Source organism: Atheta coriaria, unplaced genomic scaffold, assembly GCF_025399875.1.
Source record: "Atheta coriaria isolate IRGN ID8LTWV9N9 unplaced genomic scaffold, Caltech_Dcor_3.1 hic_scaffold_3_pilon, whole genome shotgun sequence".
Taxonomy (NCBI): Eukaryota; Metazoa; Arthropoda; class Insecta; order Coleoptera; family Staphylinidae; genus Dalotia; species Dalotia coriaria.
This window is the reverse complement of record NW_027045445.1, coordinates 11,527,004-11,538,544: the sequence shown is the minus strand read 5'-3', so window position 1 is coordinate 11,538,544 and position 11,541 is coordinate 11,527,004. Positions and strand designations below refer to the sequence as shown.

At 34.8% G+C, this 11,541-nt stretch overlaps 1 protein-coding gene across 2 annotated transcripts; it reads left to right on the top strand.

Annotated features, from left to right (window-relative positions):
* The first annotated feature begins 180 nt into the window (after positions 1–180).
* On the top strand, positions 181–3,415 carry LOC135789503 (jerky protein homolog-like). Of its 2 annotated transcripts, XM_065299360.1 has the most exons (3): positions 181–722; positions 836–886; positions 1,341–3,415. In XM_065299360.1, exon 3 carries the CDS (start codon positions 1,558–1,560, stop codon positions 3,091–3,093), a length of 1,536 nt encoding a protein of 511 aa, XP_065155432.1. In that variant the 5' UTR covers positions 181–722; positions 836–886; positions 1,341–1,557; the 3' UTR covers positions 3,094–3,415. The 2 variants fall into 2 exon arrangements, with proteins under 2 accessions (XP_065155432.1, XP_065155433.1); XM_065299361.1 differs by having other exon boundaries at positions 836–3,415.
* The last annotated feature ends 8,126 nt before the right edge of the window (positions 3,416–11,541 follow it).

The following is an 11,541-nucleotide window of genomic DNA, read 5'->3' as shown; positions in this document are numbered from 1 at the left end:
TTTTGCTAGTATTCCATAGGTGGCGTAAATTATCAAATCGCCCTTGGTCTGAAATTCGTTCTGTAACACACACATGCATTTAAGCTTATTAAATTGTCTTCTTGGTACAGCTAGCGCCAGCTGTGATTGACATACTACAAACAATCTCTTACTTGCATACTATTTCAACGCTTTAAAGTTTAGAGTCCTAAATAATAGTATAATAAATAATAGGAGTGCCTTTAAATAATCACTAAAAAAGCATATTAAAGAATTAAAGACCTGATGTTTTTCTATAACACGCATAGTTACACGATCCCTTAAATTATTGGTAAAACATTCATTCAATGCATTTGTTCGGAAGTTAGTGCGTTCTAGGCACAGATCTAGTGCGACTAACGCCAATCTTTCGCGAACGCGAGTTTCTATGGGTCAAGCTACCACCTTCGCATGCGCCAGTTTTAACGCGGCGCATATGTTCTGCGACTTCACATAACCTGTGTCCTATGTCAACATCAACAAACCATTATTTTGGTGTTTTGCATCACTGATTGCAGATTGTTTTAAGGTTTTGATTCTTAAGAATTGTAAATATTGAAAGTATCATTTCAATAGTCTGTGTGATTACCATAAGGGGAAGCCAGAGTATTGTATGTTTGCGTTTTGCAAGACCGCATTTTGTTTGTTTTTGGGGTCTAGCAAAGGAACTGGGTCTCACAGGGCAAGCGTACTTTTACCAAATTGTAAGTATTGAAATTCGATTTCATTTTTTTATATCAGCTTTTGCTGTTAACACAGGGAAACCTCTGAAAAATTGTATTTTTGGGTTTTGAAACACTGTTTTTGTTTGTTTTAGGATTCAAGCAAATTAACTGGACCTCACAAGGCAATCATTTTTTACGAAATTGTAAGTATAGAATATCTTCATAATTTTCTCTGTTAACATATGTGATTAACCACGGAAATGCCGTAAAAATTATATTTTGCCTTATGATATTTTTGTACGTTAAGCGTGTGTTATTTAATCCCAGATATCTTCCAATAACCTTTACTCGCGCTAGTTTTCTCTGCTCTAACTAGATGGCGCTAGTATAGGAAGCATGTTGATTTTAAAATTTTTCCGTGCGTTTGGGCATTAAGAGATTTCAGCATGCATGTGCCACCCGTTGAATTTTTGTTTAATCGCTGGGAAATACAATTGGATTTATTAGTCCAAATTGTTCGTGAAAATAAATCACGTGTGGAAAGGTTGTCACCGTGAGTAACATCATTTTTACCAACAATTTGCGGAATTGTGTTGGTGTGTAACATTACGTAAAAATTAACTTCTGTTTATATTTTTTAATTTTTCATATTTCTAGGCTTTCAACATAATCCAGCACCTCTTGTAATCCGACAGCAAGCTTCGCTAATGCATGATTGAACAAGTTATAACTTGTACGTACCACCACTATTAGCTCGACACGTAGGGTTTTAAATCTGATTGCTTAGTTTGAATTTAAAAGTCGAAGGAGTTATTGGTGCGGTCTAGCGTGTGTTCATTGTTTACTGTTTAATCGTTTTTTTTCGTACCTAGTAATGTCGTCAAAGGCACAGAAGAGAAAGCACAAAACTCTGACAATTAAAGAAAAATACGATATTTTAGAGCGCCTAAATAATAACCAATCCATAAATAGATTAGCAAATGAATACGGCGTAGGTCGATCTACAATTTATGACATTAAGAAAAACCACGAGAAAATTAAACAGTTCGTGTCAACTTCTGACTGTGACAAGAGACAGACACTCAGAAAAGCTGAAAATCCAGAAGTGGAAGAAGCTTTATACACGTGGTATCTTCAGCAAAGAAATAGACATGCACCCATTTCGGGACCCATCTTGGCCATGAAAGCTAAATATTTTTATAAGAAAATAATGAAAAAAAAAGGTTTTTTGGCTAGCACCGGATGGCTAGATCGTTTCAAAAGTCGTTATGACATACGTTTATCGAATATTGCAAGAGTTAAACTTTCCAATGATGCCACCTGCATAAAGTCATTTAAATTAAAATTTTTGCAAAGGGTGAAAGATTTAAATCTTAACCCGTCACAGGTCTACTATGCAGGCGAATCAGGGCTTTTTTGGCGTGTGATACCTGACAAAACTTTTGTTTCCTATAATGAAAAATCCGTACCTGGACGAACAGTAAGTAATGAACGTGTAACCATATTACCGTGTGCTAACGCTGCTGGTACACACAAGCTAAAGATGGTGGTCGTGGGAAAATCTAATAAACTACGTGCATTCCAAAACATTAATTTACCTGTACACTATTATGGACAAAAAAGTGCGACGATGACAAAAGATCTTTTCAAAAAGTGGTTTGATGAATGCTTCGTACCAGAAGTTAGAAAATGGTTAAAAGATCATAATTTTCCTCAAAAAGCGTTATTGCTTCTTAATAACGCTTCCGTTCATCCGACTGAAGATGAACTGACAACTGAGGATAAATGCATCTCTGTGATGTTTCTTCCGCCAAAATGCACTGCATTGATTCAGCCCATGGATCAACATATCACTCAGTTTGTAAAGCAAGATTTTAAGAAAAACCTGCTTCTGAAAGCCGTAGCAGAAAACCAGCAAATACAAAAAACGTTAAAAGAATTTAATATGAAAGACATGACTTTTGCTCTTTGTCAATCGTTGGATGCATTACCATTATCAACTATTACATCGTCTTGGAAAAAGTTATGGCCAGATATAGTCAGCACTCCTACCAACGATCCACAAATCAGTGTACCTTCGGAAGTATTAGAGCAAATTTTTGCTGAAGTACAGATAAGTCCGGAAGATTTGGAAACCTGGTGCGGTGGATTGAATATAGAGAAAAATACTCCTGAAATGTCTGACGACGAGATTTCTAGTGATACAACAATATCTCATGAAGATGACGATGAAGTACCTGCAAGCACTCCACAAATATCAGCACAAGATGCAATTAACGCCTTTGAGCTGGGATTGCAATGGGCTGATGAAAATGGTGCATCCTACGACGAACTTCTCGTTTTGAGAAGACTGAAGGACAAAGCAAAAATCTCGCGTTTCAATAATGTTGAACAAAACAAAAAACTATGAATATTTTAATGCTTCTTAAATTAATTGATTCATAATTTTAATTATTTTAGTATGTATATTTGTTTCTACACAATTATTTCGTAATGTAAAGTTATTGTATATTTTTTGTAAGTTTTATAGCATTAATGACGTTAATTGTATAATAAAACCTATGCTTCCTATTGTGTTCACGAAGTATATTAATTGGATTGGATGTTGACGTGACTATCGATAATAAAGTCTGACGGTATTATAGTACTTAGAGCTTGAGCGGGATTTTTTTGTAGTTTATTTTTTTGTAAAATATATATTTTTAATAAATAGTATCCTATGTTACTTCTGATACTTACAAGAGTATGTGTACAGAGTTTCATGATGATGAGTTGAGTAGTTTTTGCGTGAAATGGTAACAAACGATTGCATACAGGTTTCTTATTTACTTTTGATAGTACCACCTGGTGTCACCTTGTATATTTGTTTGCATCTGTTATCAATTATCTTTCCAGTTTAGTCGGTCGTGCGCTGTACTGTGGTTAACACGTGTTTTGTGCGGCAGTTGTTGACATCAACAACATTGAATATCCTGTGCTCGCGAGTCAACGATCGGCCGTCGAATATCTCCCAACTGTGAGTTCCTATTAGATTTATTGCTCTTTTATTTTATTGTATTTTATAGTAAAATTTCTATTCCAGGTTACCCGTGCGACAAAACATGCTACTGCAAGGACAATTTAATAGAGTGAGTATCATCAATTATACTTTCAAATAACTATTATAACTTTTTTTATTACTTTCAATAAAATACAATTACCTATATATTATAGACTAAGAGCCCGTGACGGCCAGACTTTCGTCATTTTAGGAAAGATGAAATTTGTTCCATGTGTTTCTCCAACACAGGTAATAAAATTACTATTTTCTGAAAAATTCATGTTTAAACAATTTAACTTTTGCAACTTTTATACACTTTCAATGCGTCTGGCAGGATGATAGAACCGACCAAACTGTCTGGCGCGAAAGAAAACACAGTTTCATAGCTCTCTGTATAATGTGTATCAAATTCAGCTTTCCTAATATAACGAAAGTAAAAAAGTTAAAAAATAATATACTTTAGGGGTGTCTGGCTAGGGTTGGAACCATACCAGGTGACTGGCAATGAGCAGCGCATGTTATAATAATGTTACGAACAAAATATGCAAAAATGGAATTTGCTAAAATAAAGAAACATAGGTAATCATGTGTAAATCTTTGTTGGCTGTTAACTGCCAGAGGAACCACGATAATTGGGGATCGTTCTTACCTGTGTTGGAGAAACACATGGACAAAATTTCATCTTTCCTAAAATAACGAAAGTTTGGCCGTCACTGACTCTTGCTCTATTATATTTGGAAGTAAATTAATTTTTGCTTCTTTTGCCGCTTTCAGTATTAGTTTTATAAATCATATTTCAATGTAGGTGGTAGCGTCAGTGATAAGACTGTAAGTATTGTTGTTTTTAAAAAGTTGTGTAATGTTGAAAAGAACAACCCTCAGTGGCATGTGCATATGCTAGCGTGTTGTGGGTTCTTTAATCAAATCCTGGTTGTAGAAGGCATTTTTCTTAAATAATAAGAAATTTGTGAAATGTGGGTTGCATATGTACCGAAGTCGAATGACATGTAAGCGTAGGAGAGTCGAGAGAAGAAAATAGAAGTCATAAGAAGGGAAGTAAGCGTTGGAGGAGAAGGAACAGAGTAGGAAAAAGCCACTCCGAGAACAGGGTGGTTCGGATTATTAATTCTTTTTTAATTTACAACTCACCTCACCTCAACAATAATTTAAGTGGAGGATTATCCTCTGAGAGAGAACTCCTTATAAGAACAATTCTTATAAGGTCTTGTGGTATCCCCTAATCCACATGCACTATTCCACTATTAATGCATTCTCCTCCGCTTCGCTGTTCTCGATGGACCAGGTGTTGTGAGTTCATCGTCTTTAGGACCGATCGAAACGTCACAAGTAGAAATTTCTTCCACATTATCGGCGATGGGATTATCGTTTTCATTGCAATCCGCTTGGTTCTTGTTTCGGAAACTAATTATAGCAGCCTTATTGGCACTGACAGCAATTAAAATATCATCACCATATTTTTTGAGGAGATGTGCTTTCACTGTTTTTATGTGTGGGCAGTAATCACCTTCAATTTTAGTCATCAGTTCGTCTAGGGGAAACTGACACTCTTTAGAATTCTGGTCGACATAAGAGTAAATATATTGCATTGCAGTATCGATCTCGTTTGCATACGGACCTTTTGCTTTAAATTCTTTTTTCGATGGCGGTCGATATAATTTTTTCATGCACGAGTTGTGATACTGTGCATCGGCTGCGGCCAAATCATTAACATGCTCGAGACGCTCAACAATCGCTCGACCCCAATCATCATTACGTGCTCTAGCACGTTCTGAAATTGTGTTTTTCATCGATAATTTACGTACACTATACACAATTTTACGATCACACAAACGTGTAGGGGGAAGTCCCGTAACGCCGGACGGCACCTAGCACCGGACACTCGTACTATTTAAGCTAGTTTAAATCTTTTCATTTCAAAAAACAAGTGAAAGGGGCGCGGGGGGCACACAGGTACAGGATCACTCGTCGTGGCTCGCCAGTAACGCACACGGCCACGGCGGGAGCAGCCGTTTGCTGTTTCAGGCGCAAAATCACGACGTCACCTAAATATCAATGTAATTAATTCTAGTATATTTATGCATTTACATTTGAGTGGTATTCAAAGATACAGGTAGTACTTGATTGTTATCCGTAAAATGGTAGAATATTATTAGATTTTTTAAACAATTTTAGTAGGTATCACCAAATGAACGAAAATGTCTGTCCCTTAGCACCGGACACTAAGTTGTCCCTTAGCGCCGGACAGTAAACATATTGATATTTCTTGTGAGAGCGAGAGAGAGTGAGGAGATGGCTATGTTGCAGTCAATGCATACATTTAGTAAATGTATACATTTACTAGTTAATGCATACATTCGCTAAAATTCGTAGTTAAAGTATTCATTGTAACTGAAATGAACACATTAGCTAGTGGATGTATGCATTCACGGGCTGCTTCTAGTCAGTGTGTTAAATCCGTTGATTAAATCGTTAAATTCTATCACCCCACCCCCACCGCCCCATAAATAATACCAAACAAGGTAGCCTACCTAACCATATGACATATTTGAAATGTCCGGTGAGAGGGGTATGGCACAAATATGTGTCCGGTACTAGGTGCCACTTTTTAAAACTATACTTTTTCTTACCAAAGTTTAATTGATAGTATTAATTATTTTTTAACAGAGGTTGCATTTTTGTTATTTTAATTTGATTTCTAACTTTGTTATCTACTATATGTCATAATTTAATTAACATTTCTTCAAATATTTTTTGATTTATTTATAAATAACCTTAGGTGTCCGCCACTAGGGGACTTCCCCCTACGTTTTTGTTTCGCTATAAACTCTGCTGATATTTCAGCCGCGCACAAAAAACAATGATCTTTGAATGAGAATGTTGGGCACGTGGATCGCAATTGTCGTTGAGAAGTCGAGACATTACTTCCTCTACGCAATGACGCAATGATTAATTTCTCATTATTATATCGTTTTCGACATACCTCGTGAACAACTATCGATCTCAATCCCTCTATAAGTTTACTCTTATTGTCCTTTCTTTTAACACTTGATTTACGAAAAGTCTCCAATCCTTTTTCTTTCACTTCAATCACTTCATTTTCTTGCAATGGAGTTTCACAAATAAAGCAATTGACGTTTTTAGTTGCCATGGCTTCAAAAATGCAAGCGACCCTGCTATACAAAACGATAAACATGTACTGATGACTCGAACAAAATACTGGGGGACCGACACCAAGGTCATATAATACGTTCCCTTATACCTGCGGAGGCAACACGCGTCGGGACGTTTTACAGTTGTCTTTTCTTTAAATTCATCCGCGACGCGTTTACGAGCGTAGTACACTGTCTACGAGTACACCACACGACTCTGCGTTATGGTACGAGTACAGTGCATATAATTATATTGAACACTCGGATGAGTTTAAAAATAAAACGTTTATTGTTACTTGAGTTAATTATAATTTGACAAATGTCTTATACTACTTGACTTATCTAGTCGAGCTGCTAATAATAAGTGACGCTGCTTTGCAACGCGCGCCATAAGTAGTCGCGAAGAATGCTGACTCTACAACTTAGAAGATAAGGCGAGATGCGCATAATATAATTCCTCCCCCCTTAACTAAAGACGTCCACGTCTTTTTGAGGTTTGGTGATAATGTTTTTGCGTTCCTTCTTAACATTTACAATGCTCTTAATTATGATAAACGCTAATACAATTATTGATACAAACATTAATACAGTGGTAATGGTAAAGTGCGTAACATGAACAACGGGGTTGATTTCAAGTTCTTCGTCATCCAGTACTCTGACATCTCGAATTAATTCTTTTGCATCTTCCAAATGCTTATTTTCCAAGTTAATAACATAATTGCTTTTGATATCCAAATCGTAGATTTTTGTTAATTTAATTTTGTAGCTGATATTTGAACTTTCAAAGGTTTTCCCATGCACTAGGATTTTACATTTTGATACGATCAGTGCATTTTTCTTAATAATGAATTTTTCAATTTTTACATTACATTCTTCCAACACTTCGATTTTATCAAAACTTGATACGAGAACTTGATTATTGCTTAATTCTATTGCCGTTTTAAAATTGTTTTTCACTGACGCAAAAGTACACTGTTCTGGACTTTCTAACGAGCACTTATCACTTTTGGGCTTTCCAACACACAACACTTCAGTCTCGATTTCGTTGCACGATTCGTCCGTCCACATTTCTTCTGATGCTCCAATGAGGTGGTGCTGCGATGGTGGCACAAGTACTTGCATGTCATCGTTAGGGATTGGATAAATTTGTTGGTATAGGTAAGTATTTTCTTTGACAATGGGGATACACAAAATGCATACAATTGTTTCCTTAATTGAAATTATTTTGAATTTGGAAAATTCGAGCAGTTTGAAAGGGTGAGTCCGATCCAACTTTAATAATTCGTTTGGCTTGTGTGTTAGTGCTAGATGATTTGTAATATTTAATAAATCAGATGTTGAGATTAATTTTAAATTGAAAATATCATTAAAAGCTTATTGTTCGTTCGATTGACTTTAGAGTTTCCAGAATTTGTAGGCTTAGGTAAATTTCATATTGTAAAATAGAGTGCAATTCATACTCGGTATGAAGGTTTTGAAGTGCTGCGAAAAAGTTATTAATGTTGCTTTCGATAATGTCCAAATTTTTAGCGTATTTGTCAGTCAAATGGTTGGCGAAAGATGTAAATTTATCAATACGTTTAATTATCGCATTTTGATTTTTGAAAAATGCGTCAATATTTTTGTTAATTTCTTGTAAATCTTCGTCATCTAAATTTCCTGTAATTAACTTAATTCCCGTTCCTACTATGTTTGCAAGTCCTCTTTTATTTCTTTGGTGTAAATTGAATTTTGTTAAAGTATCCTCAATCTGTTCGCAGTTTGATTTCAAGATGGTCATAATTCGCAACGCATTACTGAAATTAGCTGATTTTAGCTCGGTTATGTAAACATGACTTAACAACTTATGATACTTAGATTCTATTTCACTAATATTAAGATAAAAATAAAACTTATGATATCTATCTAAAATTTTGGCTTTTCCTAGGTCTTCTAATAGCCAACCGTTCGTGTTAATCGGTTCTACTTGAAGGGCCTGGTTGCGGACTGCCAGGATCATCAAAGTCCTGCAACGTAAAAGATTTCTTATGTCGTTTAATTTTCTTTTGGTTTATGTTTGTTGGTTTATTAGAATTCTCACGAATCCCTTCGACTTTATTATAATTACTGATTCGCGTAACGTTCAATTTGTCAAAAACAGGATCAGCTTTTCTTATTTTTTGTCGTCTGATATACTCTTCTGGTTCAATTGTTGGTATATCGTTTTTATTTCGTTCATTTTGTTCATTTTTGGTCTTTGTTTTCTTTTCTAACTGTTGGTGATATAACAATTCGTAGAAAGGTAATATTTCATCCTTTCTCCTGTTATTATAATCTTGATATAAAGTTTTGTCTAAATCGAGTTGGTGAGCGTTAAGATTGTCATAAGGACCATATAAAAGTGAAAATGGTGTGAATCCTGTAGATGAGTGAATTGTTTGATTGTACATTGTTATTGTAGAAATCATTAAATTTTGAGAGGTGTCATTTTTATTTTTGAGCTTTGCAATCCTGATTTTTTCAAGAATGGTGGAATGAAAACGCTCTATCGGTGAATTTGAGCTGGGATTGTAATTTGTAGTAAAATGTAAATCAATTTTGAAAAGCTTGCAATATTCCTGAAACACACTATTTTTAAATTCTTTTCCTTCGTCGCAAACAATTCTGTTAGGGTAGTTGTGATGCGAAAAGAAATGTCTTAATTTGTTGAGTATGGTTATTGCTGTTAAATCAGAAACATAATAAGCTTGTGCGTATTTTGAGAAAAGGTCTATTATGGTAAGAAATTTGCTTTTATCAAATGAGAATGTGTCAATGTGAATGACTTCGAATGGTTTTTTAGCAAGCATCGGACCTAACATTGGAATTTTGTAAGGTTTTCTTTCGTATTTAGCTTGAAGGCATAACTCACATGTATTGATTATCTTATTTATTGTTTCGTGCATTTTTGGCCAGTAAACTTCCTTCTTCAGGTGGTTTACGGTTTCGGTCGTACCATTATGATTTTGCGTGTGGTATTCCTCAACGATTTTGTGTTGATCACTAGTGTTTGTAATGTCTTGACAAATCGTGTTAGATTTAACAATTTTGAGTTCGTCGTTATAAATTTCTTGGCATGCTTGTATAAATGGAATTTCTAGATTTTTATCTTTAAAATAAATTCCGTAAAGTGTATTTGGAATTAAGTATTGCTGTATAAATCTTTCAAAACCTTCTTCTTCTTGTCCTGCTCTTACCGTTACGTAAAAATTTTGTTTGTCAAATGTTTTTGATATTTTTACCCTGAATTCGTCAGCTCTATCGATAATAATACGATTCATGAAACAATTTACAGATTTTTCACTGATGGGCATTGTGAAAATTGGATGTTCGGCTGAGGTATGAGCTGTTTCACCCGATGAAATTTCGAGAATTCGATCTAGTTCTTCCGCGATTAACTCCTGGTTTTCGGTTTCGTCAAAATTTGGAAAAATTGATAGATTATCATTATCGTCTAAATCATTTGCTTTAATTTCATTTGTATTGATTTCGACACGTGAAAGAGCATCTGCGACAAAATTTTCTTTTCCCTTTTTGTAATTAACCTCGTAATCTAATTCTTCTAATTTAAGTCGCCATTTGGTCAAACGTGAATTTGGATCTTTGATTGAAAATAGCCATACTAAAGGTTTGTGATCTGTCTCAATCACGAAACGTCGTCCAAAAATATAAGGTCTAAAATGTTTTGTACACACGACAATAGCCAATAGTTCGCGTTCGATAGTTGAATAATTTCGTTCGGCGGAATTTAATGTTCTGGAATAGTAAGCAATTGGTTTGTTATCTTGTGATAATACACCTCCTAAAGCTGTATTTGAGGCGTCGGTGGTTAAACAAAAAGTTTTGTTAAAGTCTGGATAGGTAAGTATTGGTGCGTTACTTAGCAAATCTTTACATTTTTGAAAAGCTTGAAGATACTCTTCATCGTCAATTTGTATTTTTGAATTTTTCTTAAGACATTTTGTAAATGGTTGAACTATTCCTGCAAAATTTTGAATAAACCGACGATAATATCCCGTCAGTCCCAGAAATGACTTAATTTCTTTGACCGTTTTTGGAATTGGATAATTTTGAATAGCGTGAATTTTTGAAGGATTTGGTTTGATACCTTCTGGTGTTATGATATGACCTAAAAATTGAACTTCTTTTCTTAAAAATTCGCAAACATTTTCCAAGATTGTCTAAAATTTCCTCTATTCTTGGAAGTGGGTATTTATCTTCAATGGTTTTCTTATTTAAGTTTCTGTAGTCTATGACAAGACGCCATTTCTTTTTTCCCGATGCATCTAGTTTTTTTGGTACAATCCAAACAGGTGAACTGTATGGTGACATAGATGGCCTGATAATTTTATTACTAATTAATTTTTTAATTTGACTTTGAATTTCCTCTCGTAATGAATAGGGATATCTATATGACTTTGAATAAACTGGTGCTTCATCTGTGACTCGAATTTTGTGTTTAACTGCGTTTGAGAAAGTCAATTCAGAATTTTCATCATAGCAAATGTCTTTATATTTTTTGCATAACTCGTTTAATTTTGCTCTTTCTTCATCGTTCAAATGATCAACTCTGAGTGAATTTAGATCAAGACGTGTCGTTGATTCTGACTTATTATTGTGCGTATCATTT

Excerpts from the sequence above, each read along its gene's own strand:
- LOC135789503 (XM_065299360.1), top strand. The coding sequence starts at position 1,558 with ATGTCGTCAAAGGCACAGAAGAGAAAGCACAAAACTCTGACAATTAAA.